At 47.3% G+C, this 22,187-nt stretch overlaps 1 protein-coding gene across 1 annotated transcript; it reads right to left on the bottom strand.

The window, feature by feature from the left end:
• Positions 1-3,018: 3,018 nt before the first annotated feature.
• LOC102462604 (G protein-activated inward rectifier potassium channel 1-like) lies at positions 3,019-21,870 on the bottom strand. The gene is made up of 3 exons (XM_006125784.5): positions 21,046-21,870; positions 9,387-9,603; positions 3,019-6,892 (listed from the first exon to the last, which is right to left on the bottom strand). Exons 1-3 carry the CDS (start codon positions 21,679-21,681, stop codon positions 6,291-6,293), a joined length of 1,455 nt encoding a protein of 484 aa, XP_006125846.3. The 5' UTR covers positions 21,682-21,870; the 3' UTR covers positions 3,019-6,290.
• Between the last annotated feature and the right edge of the window lie 317 nt (positions 21,871-22,187).

Here is a 22,187-nt window from a genome sequence, read left to right as displayed (position 1 = left end):
AAGCTTCAATGCCCCATGGGTCAGCAGGCTCAGCCAGGAAGCTGAGTGGAGACCCCAGCTCAAGAACAGAGGAGTGGAATGTGTGCGGTGGGGAACGAGTTCGTGCTAGAAAAAGCTTGCATCTCTTGCCTGGGGCAAGCTGGAGATGGCATCTATTACGCAGGGGCTAGGAGCCTTTTTTGGGGCCGGTGGGCTGCTGACCCAGAGAATAATCAGGGTCTGCACAAAAGTGAGAAGGAAAAAAAACATCTCGAACCCCACATGGCCCTCCCACACCAGAGTCTGGGGTGCCCAGGCTTGTAGGTTTTATGGGCCCCCTATGCTCTGGGGTAGGGTGTTCGGTGTGGGGGAGGGAGCTGCCAGGAAGTAGGCTTGGATTGTGGGGTCTGGGTGGGAGGGAGGTAGAGTGCAGAAGCAGAGTGGTGCTGTTGGGGTTGTGGGAGAGGGGTTGCAGGGCTGGCCTGCTGGCTCGCCAATACTGGGAGAAGCCCTGAGCCTTGGGAGCCAGATATAGGCAAGCTGGGGTGGAATCTGGCCCCCAGACCGTAGGTTCCTCACCCCTCCATCTCAGTTTGGCTGGCTCATATTGGCACAGGCTTAATTGCTGCCTCTCTCTCGGCTCACCGAAGACCCTCGTATGATACGTGACAGGTGACTAAAACCCTCCTGTTTCGAAAACACCGCTTGGGCGCCCCTGTAACTCTCTGATGCAGTTGCATTAATCCCAGGAGCCTCTCTCCATTAGGCCCGTGAAGCAGAGCTCGCATAGCAAAGCAGCGATGCTGAAGCCCCAAGGTTCAGCTGCGGGTGGGCACCTGGAAGAACGGGGCCTCTTAAGGGTCTGTCCCATTGAAGCCGTTCCTCCAAGAGGTTGTTGCAAAGCCGGGTCATAGCACCAAAACCCTCTGGATCTTTGATAACCCTCCAGGATTGGGACATGCTAGCAGGGCAGCTGGTGGATCCGGTTGCTGTCACGCGGCAGCTTAAAGAAAGAGCTATCAGATGACACTTGACATTAACTGTCATTTTTTTTTAAATTGGGATTATACCCACTTCAAAATGAGTTGCAAATACGAAAATCGGCTTATTACATAAATATTTATAAACCATCCCATGGAGCTCTGCAGAAAATATAGGAGCCACGTGCTTCATCACGAGAGGGAGGCAAAGACTTCATGCTGTACTGGGTTGTGAGTGCTCTAAAGATAGCACGGTAGGTGATTAATTGGCTCTCTGAGCCTAACCAGCAAGGAATCTCCCCCCCCCCCCCCAGCATTCCTCAGGGCTTCCCAGAAGAGAGGAAGGGAACCAATTATGTCTCCTGGATTCTGTGATCCCAGCCAGGTTTGAACAGCCTGGGGGCACTTCTAACACACATGGGCAGAGGGTGAAGGTAGGGTTGGGGAAGGCAAGCCCCCAGCTCTGTCCCTTCTGCCCAGGAGTCAAGCTGCCCCCCTGTACCACAAGGAGGCAGCCTGCCTGGCCTAGCATCACAGGGAGGGAGGTGGGCACATGGCCCCAGCCTCCCCCGGACTTGGAGCATAGGGAGGATGGGCACTTGGGGGCAGCAACACTCCGCCCCCAATACACCTACAGCTGGTGTTCTGGGGGCAGGACCAGGCTGGGGGTTTGGGAAGGCAGAGCCTTCCCCTGCCTAGCATACTCGCTGCCCATGACCCGCTGGCTGTTGTCCCCCAAAGACCCTAGATTAGATGGAGGCACTGCCAGAATGCAGCAAATGCTAACGGGCACTGGTGAGGCCACAGCTGGAGTATTGCATCCAGTTCTGAGCCTCCTTTCCCCCCCGAAAGGATGTGGATGCAGTGGAGAGGGTCCAGCGGAGGGCAACCAAAATGAGGGGCCTGGAGCACGTGACCTACGGGGAGAGGCTGAGGGATTTGGGCTTATTTAGTCTGCAGAAGAGAAGAGTGAGGGGGGATTTGAGAGCAGCCTTCAGCTTCCTGAAGGGAGGTTCCAAAGAGGATGGAGAGAGGCTGTTCTCAGTGGTGGCGGATGGCAGAACAAGGAGCAATGGTCTCAGGTTGCAGTGGGGGAGGTCTAGGTGGGATATCAGGAAAAACTATTTCCCTAGGAGAGTGGGGAAGCACTGGGATGGGTTCCCTAGGGAGGGGGTGGAATCTCCATCCCTAGAGGTTTTTAAGTCCCAGCTTGACAAAGCCCTGGCGGGGTTGATTTAGTTGGGATTGGTCCTGCCTTGGGCAGGGGGCTGGACTTGATGACTCCTGAGGTCTCTTCCAGCTCTGTGATTCTACATTGCAACACTCTTTCGAAATCACTAGCACTATCCCGGGGTAACTTACTCTGCTGCGTCTACACAGCAGGCAGTTATTTTGAAGTGGTGTCAAAATACTGTCACGCTGGAGGACTTCATGCTCTGATTCCTGTGACCCTCATTGTACGAGGAGTCAGGGAAGTCGGAGGAAGAGGGCTCTATTTTGAAACGAGCTGTGTAGACGCTCCCTATTTCGAAACAAGCTACGCAATTGACGTAGCTCCATGTGTGTAGCTTTTTTCGAGTTAAGCCCTGCAGGGTAGATGCATCCTGGCTGCAAGAAACAATCCAGAAATGCCTCCCCTAAGATTCCCAAAACTCCACCATCCTCTCCAACGCCTGCTTGGCATAGTGTAGGGCCAGTCTTTCCAAGGAGTGAGGAGTGTGGGCTACATCACAGCGGAAGAGAGAATATTTCAAATTGCAGGACCTCATAGAAACAGCAGCACTGTCAGTCCAATCCTTTCTCGTAATGGCTCAATGTTCCCCCCTCACTACACTCGGGTTCTCTTCTCCTCTCCTGTGAGGCCATGAAGAAAGAGGCCGGGAACTACCAGGGATAGGCACCTAGAAGAAGCCACCAGAGTGTGGGAACTGGGTGTAGCTGGAAGTAATAGCCGTGCCAGAGAGGGGACTCACCCTATCCCACCTACTGCTGGCAAAAGCTGCACCCCACTTATCAGCTGCATGTAGAAGAATCGAAGAGCTTTAACAAAATGCTCAACTTTTATTAAAGCCAAAGTCAGCTTTGAAACAGTGAGATAAGAGAACCACATTCTAAATTGACACCTCCTCAGCAAAAAAAAACCGTTTCCAGACTAAGGACAGGGGGCGGCTACGTTCATTTCAACAGTTCTTTTTTTGTTCCTAGTCCCTTTTAGCCAATAGATAGTCAATGGTCTAATCCCTGCACCATGAACTCACTCGAGTTCTTTAGTGGTTGGATCACTGTGTTGGATAACATGCATTTAAAGCCCCACCCGATAAAACAAAGTCACCAAAATTACACACGAAAAAAAAAAGTAATTTAAAAAAAGTTACACCACTTGAAATGTCTTTTTTATTCTTTTCCCAATGCTTCTTTGCGAGATATGGGCTCTAAAGGCTTGTTTAGATCAGGAAAACATACACGGGTGTGAAACAGAAGTAGTAACACTGGTTCAAAATCCCTATGGCTATGTCTACACTGGCAGCTTCTTGTGCAAGAACAGTGTAGCAGTGTAAAACAGGGCTTTTTCGGGAAGAGTTATTCCTCTCCCCACGAGGAATAAGCCCTCTTGCGCAAGAGCTCTTCCACAAGAGGCCAGTGTAGACAGGCAACATGAATTTCTTGCACAAGAAGCCCCTATGGTTAAAATGGCCATCAGAGCTTTCTTGCACAAGAAAGCATCCATACTGCCATGGATGCTCCTGCGCAAAAGCACATGCCAGTGTAGATGCTCTCTTGTGGAAGATATTTTGCACAAGAACTCTTCTGCAAAAGAGTTCTTGTGCAAGAAGCCGCCAGTGTAGTCGTAGCCGTATACCAGTTTAACTAATCTGTATTGTTACACCACTGGGAAGTAGGGGGTTGGGGTGAAAGGAAACCCCACACAGCACAGAGTCTGTACACTTCTAGAATCTGGTGATAACAACGGAGGACTTAGGCAGCTGAAACAATGCACGCTACAGTATCTCCATCAGCTATCCTGCTTATTACAATAAGCACAGCATTTGCAGAAGACGTGTTTAAAGCATATTACAAACATCAGTTCTTTAATTGGGCACTAATTACTGTATACAATACAGTAATGTAAAGCTAACACAGAACAGTAGCACAGACAACAGACTTGTTTGTGTTCTTCATGGTACTAGAGATGAAACCGCAGCAGCGTGGGTTTTACGTATCAGATCAATGACTTGATGCATGTGAGGCTAGAACTGGAAAGCCAAATGAAGGCTGGAAGATTTGAATGACGACTGTGACCATAATCCCTTCTGGTTTCAAATGTGCAGGATTTGTGTTCACTCGGGTACTTTGCAGACAATTTCAGAGTCCTTATAAAATCTCCTTTTTCAATCTCAGGGAAGGGAGAAGAGACACTTCAGTTCTTCCATTTTCTGCTGCCTTTCAATATTTATGTCTGCCTGAGCTCATTTATAATAAATCCCCATCACCAGAGACTCAAGGAAAAGATAATCTGTCCCTCTAGTCACTCTACCTCACGATAAAGAAACAAGCCTGTTTTTTTAAACATGTCTGCTGCAGGCAACCTTTAAGCCAGAGAATTTAAATGAGCAAAGTGTAGACATTCAAAAGTGATGATTTCCCTAGCCGTGCACACTTTGGCTATATCTACACTATAAGGTTTTTGCGGAAAAGCGTCCGTGCCAATCTAGACGTGGTTTTCCGCAAAAAAGTCCCGATCACCATTTTCGCGATCGGGGCTTTTTTGAGGAAAACACTACTGTGCTGTCTACACTGGCCCTTTTGCGCAAAAGTCTTTCGGAAAAATACTTTTTCCCAAATGGAAGCAGCATAGTATTTCCGGAAAAGCACTGATGATTTTACATGAGATCGTCAATGCTTTTCCTGAAATTCAAGTGGCCAGTGTAGACAGCTGGCAAGTTTTTCTGCAAAAGCAGCTGCTTTTGCGGAAAAACTTGCCAGTCTAGATGCAGCCAAGCAGAATTTGATCCGATTGTCACTGAGTGTTTTGCAAAAGCAAAGCATCATGCATTATCATGAGTACTCAGTATTATTTTATTAAACTATTAAAGTTACTTATACTTGTTGGGAAATAAGTCATTTTTCCACCAGGAAAAGATGAAGAACAGTTCTAGAATGGAGACTGAAGCAAACACTTGATTATTCATTAACTGTGGCACTAACAATGTTAAGAAAACAAAACAGGAGTGCAGTTCTTACCATTTTCTAAATTCAGAAAATCAGACTATAATTTCCCTATGAGTTTGGAACAGTACTGGTCACCCACCCTCTGAAAAACCCTCCTCTTCTTATATCTCAGGACTGTAATATTCCAGGCCATGCTCACTTCTGTGCCTCTGTTGCTTCACCATCTGTTTTAGTACATTTTATCAATTTCAGATTTAATTCTTTAAGTGTTATGAGAAAAAAGTGTTGTACTTGTTCTTAATCTATTTCTTTGGTCAAATTCTTTTATCAATCCAGCTGCTGTGCGCTGGCCAAATCTGGCCATTAGAATAGGTGTGATCCAGCCTTGGGAAGCTCACATAAGTGTAATGAGTCTTCTACTAGCACAGCAGCCACTATAGCTCCTTTGTCCCTCCCCTCCGTTGCTGGCACAGAAGATGCGACTGGGCCATCGTTATGGTACACTGTTCCTCAGTGATGGCCTTGGTCCCTTAAGAGATGGCATAGATTAGACCACACATAGGGCTTCTCTAACATATGATGTGGGGGGGGGGAGTGTAAAGATGAGGTTCATGTTGCCATCAACCCCGTCCCCATCCAATCGGCACTATATCATAGTGGAGAATCTGGCCCCTTTATTTCAGAAAGGATGGAAGACCAGAGCGAACTGTTACCTGGTTTTAAAGCAGGGAACTATTGATTTAGCACAATGAATGTAACATGCTACATAACGCAGATTTGCATGGAACATGATACAAAAAAGCAACTTAATATTGAAAATCGTTATTTCAGGAGAATCTCTTGGCAAAACCAAATTAGCCCAGTAGTAATCCAAAGTAATATAGTCCGTTAAACTCTCACATGGAACCGGCAAGGAAAACACAAAAGAGGAAGGCCTCGGACAACGTGGAGAAGATCTACTGAGATTGAAGGACAACAACTGGGGTACTCTTGGAGTCAGCTAGAAATTTTTATCTCGATAGTGAAGTGGAGGAGACTTGTAGATGACCTATGGTCCACTCGGAGAACAAGGGTTTAAGAATAATAATCCAAAGTAATCCTGAAGGACAGAAGTCTAAAATGCAGTTGAGGAGTAACAACAATGCCTGTTGAATCTGCTATTTAGGAGAGGCGATCAGAATTCATTTTTCGAAGTTTGGCAGGCAAATGATCCTCTAGTCTTGTCCCTAAGGTGAGCAGAGCTTGAGGCTTTTGCTGTATCTCAAGATCTCCGGTAGACTGAGTCAGAGACTCAGATTTTATTTTGAAGGCCTTCAGGTGTATCCTTTCATCGCCATCTTCATTGCTGGAAACAGAACTTGTCTGCTGAATTTTCAAGAGATCTCCAGTACTGCAAGCTTTCTCTACGTTGCTGGAACTCAGCCTGAGGACTCTTCTCTGAAGGCCTTCCGTTCCGGAGGTAATTTTTTGAAGTTTACTAGGAAACTTCTTTGTTTTCTCCTCTAAAATATCAATGCAGTCCAGCGAGCAGATGTATTCCCGTCTGTGTTGGCTACCAATAGGAGTATTCAAAGGAGATAGAAGAGAGAGGTTTTCCTGTTGTTCTTTTACACTATAAGGAGGTGTGGGGACTTCAAAGGTGGCATGAAACTGAGAGTAATCAACACGAAAAAAGCCATCTTCTAGTGACATTACTGGGAGGAATCTGTGTCCCCAAAGAACTTCGTCTTCTGTGTAGGAGGTCCTAGCCTGACATGTCATTCCTATATAAACAGACAGGGAGGTTAACCTTATTTAATAAAAGAACAGATCAACATATGGTAAGAGGAGAATATCTGGTAAGATTCCATAATACAAAAACAATCCTATTCTACACATAACAAACATTGAGCTACCGTGTTGCTCCCTCTGGTGACTGCCAGTCTCCTAATGATTGAGAGAGTGTCACTGAGTACTTAGATTTACTTATACAAGTATTTGATTAACTCTGTCATCTTGTTGTACCAAACCAATTTATTTTGAATAGCAGAGGGGATGTAAATATACATTTTAGAAATGTGCGTCTGTCCATCTGAGTCTGTCTAAAAAGTCCTAAACAGTAAGAGCTAGGACCCCCAAATATGGTATGCAGCTTCCTCTTATCATAACATAAAGTAAGGGCAGCATTTGGTTGTGCCAGGACAATGGGATGTGCCTGGAATGTGATCATTTCTCATAAAGTGGAAAGGGAGGGGTCTGGTAGGAGGGACAGTTATACTGTAGAATGACCACAGTGTGCTGTCATGCTGGGCGTGCTGCAGGAGGAGGAATAGGGCAGATCGGCCTAAAGCCAGCCCTGGGGGTACTACTTTAGCTGTACTGGTGTCTGGGAAGTCACGTTAGTGGTCTGAAAGGCCCGTTACTCAGCTGACCATGAGAGTTAAGGATTGTACTCCTGACTTTTATTTAGCGAGTTCTCCAGTAAAGAGTAGGTGTGCCAGGATCTAGAGCTGGGGGAATAACTTTTCATTTCATTAGCACATTGCCCCACAGAAGGTCGAGATCCTTTCTCAGCAGCACACACCTAAAAACATCACTGCTGACATCATGGTACAGCTGTCTTGGAGATTGTTACATCGGCTACATATGTGGGAGCTCGTCCATCGATTTGTTCAAGAGCTCCTCCTAAACCATAAGGAGGTCTAGGTTGGATACTATTTCACTAGGAGGGTGGGGAAGCACTGGGATGGGTTACCTAGGGAGGCGATGGAATCTCCATCCCTAGCACTACGTCTAGTTCTTGCGCAAAAAGTTCTTGTGCAAGAGCGTGTCCACACTGCCGTGTGCTTTTGTACGAGAGATGTGCTTTTGCACAAGGGTGTCCATGGCAGTGTGGACGTCCTCTTGCACAAGAAAGCTCTGATGGACACTTTAGCCATAGGGGTTTCTTGCACTAGAAACCCGTGTTGCCTGTTCACACTGCCTTCTTGCACAAGAGTTCTTGTGCAAAATGGCTTATTGCTCGTGGGAGAGGAATAACTCTTGTGCAAAAATCCCTGTGTTCTTACAATGTACTGTACTACTTCTTGTGCAAAAACGGGCTTGTGTGGACACTCTGCAAATTCTTGTGTCTCTGCAGTGTAGACGTAGCCTAGATGTTTTTAAGTCTTGGCTTGACAAAACCCTGGATGGGATGATTTAGTTGGGATTGGTCCTGCTTTGGGCAGGGGGCTGGACTTCACGACCTTCTCAGGTCTCTTCCAGCTTTGATTCTTTGATCTATGGGTGGGGACCTCTTTTGGGTCAGGGGCTGCTGACCCACCGAAAAATCAGTCGGGGTTATGGGAAGGAAGGGGGCGGGGGCTGGAGTGCCAGTTCAGGCTCCCCAATGTTGGAGGAGTCCCTAAGCCTCGGGAGTCAGATCCAGGCAACCTGAGGCCGCATCCAGCCCCCGGGTCTTAGGTTCTGTACCCCTGTCGTAAGAGCTAGGACCAACAAATTTGATATACAGCTTCCTCTTATAATTTATAACAAGGTGAGGGTCTGGTTGTGCCAGGACAATGGGATGTGCCTAGAATGGGACTATTTCTCGTAAAACAGAAAGATAATTCCCATAGGGGATAGCAAGGGGCCAGAGACGAGGACTGGGACAGCTATAAGCCCTCTGGGGCAGCAGGGGGCAAGGGTGGAGAAAGGGACAGCTATTTACTTTATATTTGAGAGAGTTTGTCTATTTGTGTGTCTGTCTTTTCCCCCATCCGGGAGGCATTCACCTCTCCCCCAGCTATGCCCACTGGAGCTGCAGCAGCCATGGAGAGGCACTTCTCACCTGGCCCCAAGCTGCTGCAGTGTAAGAGGGCTGGCGTTGTCCTCTCTGCAGAGCAGCCTGCATCCTGAACCCCTCCTCCCCAGCCCCGCTCCAGAACAATGAAGAAAACCAAGAATTATTTGAGTCAAGGACCCAAGGAAGCTGGGTAAATCCTCTAATATGCTATATTGTAAAGTTTCTGAGATATTTTGCCTCACTTAAGGCTCGGATTCATGATTGCTACATTTTAATGCAGATTTGTAAAGGGATTGTGAAAACATTCTATCTCAGGCACAAAATCTATTCCAAGCTTCCCATGGTTAGGCTGATGGAAACAACCAATTCAGTTTTTCTAGAAGAGAATTTTGAATGACTGCCTTGATACAATATTGCACCAGTGATAAAGAGAAGCTGAAAGGGTCAACTTTAACACAGTGCATGCACCGTTCATTTTGTTCAGATAATCTTACCAGTAGTTTCAACAATTCCTTCCAGGATGACGACAATCTCAAACTGCTCACTTCTTAGCGATCTTTGAGAGAGACAAAAAAGGGGGCTCTGGGGATTGATTTCGTGGCAGATGGTTAAAGGAGAAACTAAAAACAGCTGGTCAGCTCCAGTTCCAAATCCAACATCCAACTCACATTGATCTAACGGCAAGAATTCCCCTTCTGGGGTCTGTCGGGACTAAAGACAAATAGATAGTTAGGCCCCAGCAGTATAGAAAACAAAGATCAGAAAGTTGTGACAGGGTCTAAATGTGTCTGATAACGTTACTACTGCAGTTGTGTGTTGTTATATGCTAGTATTTGTACAGTACACTAGTCATTCCTAGATCACTCTGCATAAGTCGTCCTGTCATGATTTACTGCTCCACTAGACTTCGTCATTTACAAACCTCACTAACAGTGATTTTATATTTTCTTCCAGATCATGGATAAAGATATTAATTAGTATTGGGCCTAGAACACATCCCCACTAGAAACAACCCAAATGAATGATGTTGCTTCATTAACAATTATTTTGAGATCTATCTGTTAATGATTTTAACCCATTTAATATATGATACATTAATTTTCTTTATTGCTATTTTTTAGTTAATCATAGAATACTAGGACTGGAAGGGACCTCGAGAGATCATCAAGTCCAGTCCCCTGCCCTCATGGCGGGACCAAGCACGGTCTAGATTATCCCTGATAGATGTCTGTCTAAGCTCCTCTTAAATATCTCCAGTGATGGAGATTCCGCAACATCCCCAGGCAATTTATTCCAGTGTTTAACCACCCTGACAGGAAGTTTTTCCTAGTGTCCAACCTAAACCTCCCTTGTTGCAGTTTAAGCCCATTGCTGCTTGTCCTATCCTCAGAGGCCTAGGAGAACAATTCCCCCCAACCCTCCCCCCCGTGCCTTCCTTTTAGATACCTGAAAACCGCTATCATGTCCCCTCTCAGTCTTCTCTTCTCCTTGACTCATAGCTCATGTTTTTCTCATTTGTGGAAAAGAGCATCTAGATTGGCATGGACGCTTTTGCGCAAAAGCACTTTTTGTGGAAAAGCGTCCGTGCCAATCTAGATGCGGTTTTGCGCAAGAAAGCCCTGATCGCCATTTTCGCCATAGGGGCTTTTTTGCGCAAAACAGTTTTTACTTGTCTACACTGGCCCTCTTGCACAAAAGCATTTGCTCAAGAGGGCTTATCCCTGAGTGGGAGCATCATAGTATTTGTGCAAGAACACTGACAATCTTACATTAGATCGTCAGTGTTCTTGTGCAAATTCAAGCGGCCAATGTAGACTTGCCAGTCTAGACGCAGCCTATATGTGAAACAGATTGTTCTCTCCTAAGTGGAATACTTTGTATTTCAATACTTCATCCTATTTACTTCAGACCATTTCTCCAATTTGTCCAGATCGCTTTGAATTATGACCCTGTCCTCCAAAGCACTTGCAACCCCTTCCAGTTTAGTATCATCTGCAAACTTAAGCGTACTCTCTACGCCATCATCTAAATCATTGATGAAGATATTGAACAGAACTAGTCCCAGAACAGATCCCTGCAGAACCCCACTTGTTATGCCCTCCCAAGATGACAGTGAACCATTAATAACTACTCTCTGAGAATGGTTATCCAGCCAGTTATGCACCCACCTTATAGTAGCTCCATCTAAGTTGTATTTGCCTGGTTTATTGATAAGAAGGTCATGCGAGACCATATCAAATGCCTTATTAAAGTTAAGGTATACCATGTCCACAACTTAACAAGATCCACAAGACTTGTTATCCTATCAAAGAAAGCTATCAGATTGGTTTGACATGATTTGTTCTTTACAAATCCATGCTGGCTGTTGCCTATCACCTTATTTTCTTCCAGTTATTTGCAGATTAATTCCTTAATTATCTGCTCCATTATCTTTCCTGGCACAGAAGTTAAACTGACTGGTCTGTAGTTTTTTGGGTTGTTCTTATTTCCCTTTTTATAGATGGGCACTAGATTTGCCCATTTCCAGTCTTCTGGAATCTCTTCTGACTTCCATGATTTTTCAAAGATGATAGCTAAAGGCTCAGATACCTCCTCTATCAGCTCCTTGAGTATTCTAGGATGAATATCATCAATCAGGCCCTCCTGACTTGCAGACATCTAATTTTTCGAAGTAATTTTTAACGTCTAAACCTACCCCATTTCCGTTAGCATTCACTATGTTAGGGATCCCTTCATCATCAAACTTCTTGGTGAAGACTGAAACAAAGAAGTCATTAAGCACCTCTGCCATTTCCAAGTTTCCTGTTGTTTCTCCCTCCTCACTGAGCAATGGGCCTACCCTGTCCTTGGTCTTCCTCTTGCTTCTAATACATGTATAGAATATCTTCTATATTATTAAGTTTGCAGATGATACCAAACTGGGTGGGGTTGCAACTTCTTTGGAGGATAGGGACATAATTCAAAATGACCTTAGCAAGTTAGAGAAATGGTCAGAGGTAAACAGGATGAGGTTTAATAAAGAGAAATGCAAAGTGCTCTACTTAGGAAGGAACAATCAGTTCCATACATACAAGATGCGAAGCGACTGTCTAGGAAGGAGCATGGCGGAAAGGGATCTAGGGGTCATAGTGGACCACAAGTTGAATATGAGTCAACAGTGTGATGCTGTTGCAAAAAAAGCAAATATGATTCTAGGTTGTATCAACAGGTGTGTTGTAAGCAAAACTCATGAAGTCATTCTGCCGCTCTACTCTGCACTAGTTAGGCCTCAGCTGGAGTACTGTGTCCAGTTCTGGGCGCCACATTTCAAGAAAGATGTGGAGAAATTGGAAAGGGTACAGAGAAGAGCGACAAGAATGATTAAAGGTTTAGAGAACATGACCTATGAAGCCAGGCTTCATGAACTGGGCTTGTTTAGTTTGGAAAAAAGAAGATTAAGGGGGGACATGATAGCGGTTTTCAAATATCTAAAAGGGTGTCACAAGGAGGAAGGAGAAAATTTGTTCCTCTTGGTTACTGAGGACAGGACAAGGAGTAATGGGCTTAAAGTGCAGCAGGGGAGGTTTAGATTGGACATTAGGAAAAAATTCCTAACTGTCAGGGTGGTCAAATATTGGAATAAATTGCCAAGGGAGGTGGTGGAATCTCCCTCTCTGGAGATATTTAAGAACAGGTTAGATAGACATCTGTCAGGGATGGTGTAGACGGAGCTTGGTCCTGCCTTGAGGGCGGGGGGCTGGACTCGATGACCTCTCGAGGTCCCTTCCAGTCCTATTATTCTATGATTCTATGATTCTTGTTACCCTTTGTCTCTAGCTAGATTGAGCTTGTTTTGTGCCTTTGTCTTTTTAATCTTGCCCCTGCATACCTGTGTTTGCTGATACTCATCCTTTGTAATTTGACACAGTTTCCACTTTTTATCTGACTCCTTTTTGATTTTTAGACCATGCAAGAGCTGGTTAATCCAAGGCGGCCTTTTGCCAGACTTTCTATCTTTCCTATGCAACGGAATAGTTTGCTTTTGGGCCCTTGATAATGTCCCTTTGAAAAACTGCCAGCTGTCTTCAGTGTTTTTTCCTCTAAGTCTTGCTTCCCATGGGACCTTACCTACAAGCTTTCTGAATTTACTAAAATCTGCCTTCCTGAAATCCATCGTCTCTGTTTTGCTGTTTTCCCTTCTACCATTCCTTAGAATCATGAATTCTATGATTTCATGATCACTTTCACCCAAGTTGCCTTTCACTTTCATATTTTCAACCAGTCATACGGTACTAACTCAAGGCCTTACAGAACTCATGTTGATTTATCAAACTTGTAATCGGAAAAATAAATGGTTTGACCAGACCTATTTCATAAAACCATGTTGATTGGCATCCTTCACTACTTGCATCCTGCACCAAGCATTTTTGCTCATAAGTGGTATTATAGTAACTGTCCTATTGTTACACAAGTCATTTCATTTACTCTTTTTAATTATTGGCTCAGTATTACCTTTAGTCCTCTAGAACTGCCATGCTATGCCAATATTTATTAAAAATTAACATCCATTGGTCAGAGTTCCTGGACCCTGCAGATTTGAGTGTTCAGAAATTTTGCAGATGCTGTTTTTCATCCTCCCTAGTAACTTCTGATTGCTATGATGTGAATAATTATTCAACGTTGTCCTAGCTACAGAACAAATATTTAATACTTACTTTCTCTTTGCTGCATTATTGTTGTAAGTTTACTATCACCGTCATGAGATATCCTTTGTTCTGTTGTTAGACTATTGGGTGAATCAGACCCTCACTAGAATTAATGTTTGTTTGACTCCAGCTACGTAATTAACATAACTGGAGTTGCGTATCTTAATTTGACCTTCTTCTTTAGTGTAGACCTGGCCTTAGTCCAGTCTCAGTCCTGGAGGCTGGACTAGATGATATATACTGAGGTCCCTTCCAGTCCTACGTTAATGTCATCTATTGTTTTAATTAAACTTTGCCTTCTTTGGCAATTATTTGTCTGCAACCCTCCCCATAAAAGTGAAGAATGACCACAGAGGTCATGGAATTGTAAATCAGCAGTAACATGAGAGAGACAAAGCCGAATTTAGAGATTCGAAGGTCAGAAGGTACCATTATGATCATTTATGTCTGACCCTTTGTGTAACACATGTCCTAGGGTGTCCCTTAATTCCTGTTTGAACTGGAGTTTATATTCTTTAGAAAAACAAACTAATCTGGATTTAAAAATTTCCAGTGATGGGAAATCCACACAACTTTTGTAAGTTGTTCCAATACGGTATCAATGTTAAAAATGTGCCTCATTTTTTAGTCTGATTTAGTCTAGTGTCATCTTCTGACCTTTGGATCTTCTGACACTTTTGTCTGCTAGATGGAAGAGCTCTGTGGTCTATATGGGAACAGAAATTTAACTGATCAAGTTACCCTCCTTTTCATTAAGCTTAGACTGAGCTCCTTGATTCTTTCAGATGTAGGCATGTTTTCAATGGATTCTTCTCTGAAGCGCACTCCAATTTATCAACATCTTTTCTGTGCATACTACAACTGGAAACAGTATTCCAGGAGAGGTCACAGAAGTGCCAAATACAGAGGAAATACAACCTCCATACTCCTACTCAATAGTCTCCTATTAATACAATGGTAGACAATGAGTTGCAGACCTTTGCTGCTTTATTTACCTTCATTCCAGTCCATGCCATTTCCCGCAGCTCCCATTGGCTGGGAATGGCGATCCACGGCCAATGGGAGCTGCAGGCACCCATACCTGTGGAGTGCGGATAAATACAGTGGTAGCGGCCCAGCAGGGACTAACGCTGGCAAACCACATCTGGCTCACGGGCTAGTTACTGCCCACTGCTGTATTGATACACCCAAGCATTATATTACTGCTTTTGGCCACAGTTTCTCAAAGGGCGCTCATGTTCAATTGATTGTCCAGTAGCTACTAAAGTTAGACATTTTTAAATTAGCATTTCTGGATGACTTGCATCCAAGAGTTTTAAAAGACCTGATAGAGCTTGCTGGACCCTGAGGGTATGTCTACACAGCAGAGTTATTTTGGAATAACATCCATTATTCCATTATTCCAAAATAACGTTATGTGCTGCCTACATAAGAAGCCCGTAATTTCGAGATAAATTCGAAATAATGGACTTCTTACTCGTACTTCCTGTAAAACATGTACGTGGATTAAGGAAGTCAGTGGACTAGCAATTTATTTTGAAAAAAGTGCTGTGCAGACAGCGCCAAATTTCGAAATAAGCTATTTTGAAAAAAGCTATGCAACTTGCGTAGCTCAAATTGCATAGCTTATTTCGAGGTACACGCTACTGCATAGACATACACTTAATGTTGATTTTCAGTAACTCTTGGTACACCAAGGCTACGTCTACACTGGCATGATTTTCCGAAAATGCTTTTAACGGCCAAGTTTTCCGTTAAAAGCATTTTCGGAAAAGCACATCTAGATTGGCAGGATGCTTTTCCGCAAAAGCACTTTTTCAGGAAAAGCGTCCGTGGCCAATCTAGACGCAGTTTTCCGCAAAAAAGCCCCGATCGCCATTTTCGCGATTGGGGTTTTTTTGCGGAAAACAGTACTGTGCTGTTTACACTGGCCCTCTTGGGCAAAAGTCTGTCGGAAAAAGACTTTTGCCCGAACGGGAGCAGCATAGTATTTCCGGAAAAGCACTGACGATCTTACATGAGATCGTCAGTGCTTTTCCGGAAATTCAAGCGGCCAGTGTAGACAGCTGGCAAGTTTTTCCGCAAAAGCAGATGATTTTGTGGAAAAACTTGCCAGTCTAGACACAGCCCAAAGGTACTTCAGAAGACTGGAAGAAAAGTACTGTTGTGCCAAGATTTAAAAAGAGCAAATCAGCCAACCAAGCTAATTATAGGCCTATCAGCAAGATAATGAAGCAGCTGACATAGGACTCTATTAATAAAAAATTGAAGGGAAGGGTAATAGAATAAATGCCAATGAGCATAGATTTATGAAAAATAGATCTTGCCAACTTAACTTTATTTTTTAGGAGATGGATAAAGGTAATAGTATTGAGGTAATATACTTAGACTTCTGTAAGGCCTGTGATTTGGTACTACATATCATTTTGATTAAAACACTAGGATATAAAATTAATATGGTGTGTCTTTAATGGATTAAAAATGGCTAACTGATAGATGTCAAAATATTCTAGTGGGGTACTACAGGGATCAGTTTATGCCCATCCGCTATTTAACGTTTTTATCAATGACCAGGATGAAAACATAAAATCACCCATTACGTTGTCAGATGGCAGATATTGGGGGAGTAAATAATTAAGAGGACAGGTCTCTGATAGAGAGTAATCTGAACTGCTTGGTAAGCAGAGGGTGGGCAACTTATGTTTTAATATGGCCGAACAGGAAGTTGTACATCTTGGAACGAAGAATGTAGGCCTTTCTTAAAAAATGAGGGATTCTTTCCTGGGAAGCACTAACTCTGAAAAAGATTTGGGGCCTATGGAGCATCATCAGTTGAGCCGGAGTTCCCAGAGTGTTCCTGGAGCCAAAACGGAATAACAGGCGAATATCAAGAGTTTCTTCTCTATTTGGCATTGGTGCAATTGCTACTGAAATATTTAAATCTGGTCTCCACAATTCAAAAGAGCTATACCTCGGACAGAGCTCAGAGAAAAGCCATTTGAATAACGAAAGGAACCTGCTTTGCAGTGATGGTCTCAGAAAGCCAAAAGGCAAAGATCTGCCGGCTAGGAGCTTCAGGCCGGCTAGAGCCAGAGGAGCAAGGAGGGATGTGACTAAGGTCACACCCAGAGAACCCAGCAGGTGCAGTATCCATTAGTGGCTACAGTTAGGGGCAGAAGCTCAAGATTCAGTTTTGGAGATGGAATTTCACCCATAAGGAAGAGAAACTATTTTGGTTATAATTGGCCCTGAAGGGCAAGAAATTGCTCCTGTTTTGAGACTTTTAAGCTATGTCTACGCTGCCCCCATATTGCACAAAAAATATGCAAATAAGGCAAAGCATGGAATATTGCTGTGCCTCATTTGCATAATTAATGAGGCTTCATTTTTGCACAAAAAGGAGACATCGACATGGCTCCGTTTTTGCGCAAACCCCCCTGTTATGCAAGAGCTGTTCTTCTGCATTTTTTTTCAGGAAGAATGGCTCTTGCGTAAGGGGGTTTGGCACACAAATGGAGCCTCATTAATTATGCAAATGAGGCACGACGGTATTCCACCCTTCCCTTCACCTCATTTGCATATTTTTTTGTGCAAAATGGGGGCAGTATAGATGTAGCCTGATGAACGTTGAACCTTCTAGTCTGGAACATTCTGGGCCACCGACATCCGTGGTCTGTCATGATCGGGCGGGCTGGATGTCCGCTTCTCCTGGGTGTGGTCAAGTTTCCTGCAGTCCCATAAAGTTTGTTTACAGCCTCCAGTCCTGGCTCTGTGTTCTGTGCTGTTTAGCTCTGATTTACCCCCGACTGTCTAAGAGCCCAGCAAGCAGGGGAAATGTTGGTAACGTGGCTAGACAACTGACCTCCTGTGGTTCGGCAAATTCTCTAGATCAGCACCAGTCAGATCCCGAAGGTGCTGGACTAGAGAGGTTCAACCTGTGTCTTAGAAAGGCTTTTGAGCGGTGACGCCTGGCTGGAGGGTGAGCCATGGAAGACTCAGAGGCTGATAGAAAGCATGCAGGGAGCTTCGTGCTAGCTTAAAGTGGTGCTCAAAGAGGTAACTGCAACCCATCACAATACAGCTGCGTACAGCTCGATCCAAAGGAAATTCTGGCACCATTGTACTAGCTGGCAAAGTTGCTAGGCAGCGCCACATCCCACAACAAGTCATCAACCCACTCTATGATGGCACCTTTGTCATCTGAGTGCCTTGGGACACACAAGCTACATCTGACGAGGTATCACCCTTTCCGGAGACCATACCCTTTTCAAACAGCAAAGCCTTCAGAACAGCCTGTCCCGTCCTGAAACGGTGCCTGGAAACCCTGCGGTCATTGGCTAAATATGGGTCCCCTTCCAAATCTACAAGTGCGATAGAGGATATCTCTCCGCATTGCTCAACGCTGACAGAATTAAAACCCCGTCGAATCACGTGCAAGAGAAGTGAAGCGAGATCAGCTGTCAGCCGGATGGGGCAAAGCACAATCGCAAGAGCATGAGGCCTTCTTGGCAACATCGCACATGTGCCGGTCTGACAAAAGTACAACCTGGCACAGACGCTGTGGGTAAACCCACCGTCTTGGAGTGTCTGTACTTTGAGTGATATATTATATGTCTATAGTATGTAGTTTGCCACCAATGCAAAGCTGCCCCAATGCTAACGTACTGGCCACAAGAGGGTCTCCCAGCCTGTGGGTGATCTCAGATGGTACAAAACCCCCACAAGATCCACTCCTCCACCTACCCCACACACCACCAGAATTTCAGGCCTTATACTTCTATATGGCTTTGTTTTCACTGCGAGTTCTTCTGGCAGAAAATATGCTAATGTGGGACTCATCATTAGCATATTTTCTGCCGTTTCTTTTTGCGCAAGGGGTTTTTGTGCAAAAAGCAGCACCGTGGATGTTTTTTTTTGCACAAAATCCCTGTTTTGCATAAGATCTGGCAACGGCTCAAGAATCTTGTGCAAATGGGGGTTTTGCGCAAAAAACCCCCAGTCCACGCTGCTTCTTTTTGCGCAAAAACCCCTTGTGCAAGCAGAAAATATGCTAATGATGTTGCAGTTTATGCTAATGAGTCCCTTATTAGAATATTTTCTGCTGGGAGGGAGAACTCTCCGTGAAGATGTAGCCCAAGAGTGAAATTTCCTTTTCTAATACTCCTTACCTATGTCCTCCGCACACTTTCCAACTGTGCCTTGTGCCATGGATTGGGATCTAATCTTTCCGGGATTTCAGGCCTTCTGTTTCTGGATACATTTTACTTTTAACAGGACTTTATGGTCCACAGTTGTCTCCCTAGCTGGTGGGGTCCTAGGTGTTGCAGTGAGCGGTGTGGAAACAAATAGCTTGGACTAGCCTGATTATTTCATTGCCTGTGGGTGTGAGATGAAACAGCAGGTGTCCCCTCGTAACAACTGCAGTGTTTTACACCGGACCTGAACGCGTCTCATGATCACCAACCACAGAACAAGTTCTCATAAGAAAAAAACAACTCCACAATGTTGTATTCAGTTACCAACTCAGCAACATTGTCCACAGTTCCCTGGGGGTCCAAGCCCTCTGTTCACCCTTGGGGTACTGGACCTGGATTGTCACAATTTCCCAGTGATATTGTAACTGCTGATTGATGTCTTCCTTACCAGACTGCAAATCTGGGTCTTTCTGGTCTTGCAACATCTGTGGACTGGCAAGGGTCATGGATGTTGCTGACCAGAGAGGCCTGGAGGCTGGAACTGGGCCCCCTATGAGTCCAGCAGTGGGGGGATGGCGGGTTGGCGGCAGCAGGGGGGGCAGCAGTGGCTGGGAAGCCATTGGCAGGCTAGCAGCATGTGGGCTAGTACCCCACCTGCATTAGCAGTGGAGGGGCCAGAGGTGGTCAGGAAGCCGTTGGCTGGACTGGCAGCAGAAGGGCCAGAGGTAGCCAGGAGGCCCCCAGCTGGACTAGCAACGGAGTGGCCCGAGGTGGCTGGGAAGCCCCCAGCCAGACCAGCTACAGAGAGTGCCCTGGTCAGGCTGGAGGCAGGGGAGCTGGAGCCAGGAAGCCACAGCCAGGAGCCCTGGCTGGACAGAAAGGTGCAACCCCAGTGGCGATAGGGCTCCCAGCTGCTGGTCCTGCCAGAGCTGCTGGAGGGAGTGGGGTCAGTTGCCAGCAGGGGGGCGTTGACCTTCCCGGTACAGCAAACTCCCTGATTTGGAGTCCCAAGGGTGCCGGACCAGGAAGGTCCAACCTGTGCAGTATTTCACAGTCAGCTTCACAACATGCAGCTGGAAACAGAAGTGCTTCCTGCAAAGCTGCCTTGGTCCGTGTTTCTGATTTTAAAATATCCGAAACAACTGTCTCTGGAGGCACCAGGCTGCTGAAGTCCCCTCGCCGGAGCTCTTGGGCCAAAGGGGTTAGGGTCCGGGTCCGACCCGTCATCTCTCACCTTCAACTCTCTCGCTCCCCATTTTCAGAGCATCCCAAACAAGATTCCCACTTCGCAGCTTCTGGGTATTCCACAGCTGCCACGTCCCTCTCCCTGCCAAGCGCGCAGCCTCAAAGCCTGGTGAGCAGCACCCACTTGCCAGCCGCTTGCAGCAGGAGCCGGGGATCTGAGGGTCCATGCCCTGGTGAAAATCCAGCCCTTTCCCTCCCCACCCTCCCCTTCCCTGTCTCTTGCCTCACTGCAGAGCTAGGCAGTGGTCCCTATAAATTGGGCGTTTGTGCGGCCAGTGAGGAGAGATGCAAATGCCACCCAGCTAGAGTTTGTTCTGCTGGCTGTGCACATCTGCACATGCCTTGGATAAAACAAATTATTCTGCACATGGATGGAACACGTTAGAGGGAACATTGGGGAGTGGGCTGCCCCAAGTCCCAGGCACTGGGCAAACAGGCTGCTAAGGAGAGAGCAGGGCTGTGGCATGGGTTTGATAAGGCAGGGGGTAGCCATGGGTGGGCCTGGGTGGACTGTGGCCGCACTTTGCATCCAGGCCCACCCAGGGCTCTCCTTTTGCCCCAGCTTTTACTCCATCTGGGGTGTGGACCAGGGGGCCGGAGCTGACTCTGCCCCACTTGGCACTCAGCTGTGGAGTGGGGCTGGGATGTGGGGGCTGACTCCTCTCCACTGGTGCTCTCTGCCCTGCCATCTGGCACTCCGGCTGGATTCTGGTTCTGGAGCTGATCCCACTCCACCAAGCTCTGCCATCCAGCACCCCAGCTGGGGTGCTGGGGCTGGTCCCACTTGGCCTATGCTCCAGCGCCCTGCCATCTGGCACCCTGCCAGAGAGCAAGGCTGGGGTGCTGGAGCTGATCCCACTCCACCAACGCCCTGTCATCCAGCACCCTGGCCAAGGAGTGGGGCTTCACCCAAACCCCCACCATTGCCCATCCACCCAAAGTTGGGCTCCACCCCAGTGGTCCCTTCTGGTGGCACCCCACTGGGCCCAACCCCCCGTCTCCTCGCCAATCCATGCCCGCCCCCTAACCTGGATGAGCTTGCAGCGGATCTGCGCTGAGACCATGTGGCTGTTGCGTAGGTTGCCTACGCGGAACATGAGGCAGAGGCGGCCGTCCCGCTGCGAGATGACGGCCGCCCGGCTGAACATGAGGGTCTCGGCCCGCTTCTTGGGCTGGGACATCTTGATGAACATGCAGCCCACCAGGAAGGCGTCCACGATGGAGCCCAGCAGGGACTGGAGCAGGAAGAGGGCGATGCCCTCGGGGCAGCGCTCGGTGATGTAGCGGTGCCCGTAGCCGATGGTGGCCTCGGTCTCGATGAAGAAGAGGAAGGCCGAGGGGAAGTTGTGCACGTTGGCCACGCAGGGCCGGTGGCCTGGCAGGGACGGGCGGCGCAGGTCGCCCCGCAGGTAGGCGATGCCCCACCACAGGGCGGCCATGGCCAGCCAGGCGCCCGTGTAGGTCAGCAGGAAGATGAGCAGGTTCCAGCGCCACTTGAGGTCCACCAGGGTGGTGAAGAGGTCGGAGAGGTAGCGGCTGCTCTGCCCACCCAGGTTCCCGTGTTGCACGTTGCAGCGCCCGTTCTTGTCCACGAAGCGCTGCCGGGTCCGGCCCCGGACTGGGCCCGGCTGCTCGTCCCACGGGGGGCGGCGCGTGGCAGGCATCGGCCCGAGGTGGCGCCAGGCGGGCCGGGGTCGAGCTTTGCCTGGGAGTCTAAGGGAAGTCTGGGGGGCACTGCGTGGGGCAGAGGGAATGGGGGGGGGGGTGCGCCTGGTGTGTGGGGAGTCCGGGTAGACGCGAAGGTTCTGGAGGAGATGGGGGGCCTGGTGCGGCGGAGTCTGGGGGTGAGGGAGGATGGGGGGGTGAGGGGAAAATCAGAGGGACCCCTGCCCTGAGGGGAGTCTGGGGGCGCGAGAGGATTCGGGGGGGGGGGGGCACGGAAGGAGTCGGGGGAGGAGGTTGTCTAGAGCGAGGGAGGCTGGGGGTGAGGGGAGGCTGGGGGGGCGCCTGCCGTGGGGGAGGCTGGGGGTGAGGGAGAATCGGGGGGGGGGGTGAGGGGAGAATCGGGGGGGGGCGCCTGCCGTGGGGGAGGCTGGGAGTGAGGGGAGAATCGGGGGGGCGCCTGCCGTGGGGGACGCTGGGGGTGTGGGAGAATCGGGGGGGGGCGCCT

Source organism: Pelodiscus sinensis, chromosome 29 (assembly GCF_052426305.1).
Source record: "Pelodiscus sinensis isolate ZL-2025 chromosome 29, ASM5242630v1, whole genome shotgun sequence".
NCBI classification, from domain to species: domain Eukaryota; kingdom Metazoa; phylum Chordata; order Testudines; family Trionychidae; genus Pelodiscus; species Pelodiscus sinensis.
The sequence above is the reverse complement of the archived record's forward strand: the minus strand, read 5'-3'. Positions and strand labels throughout refer to the sequence as shown.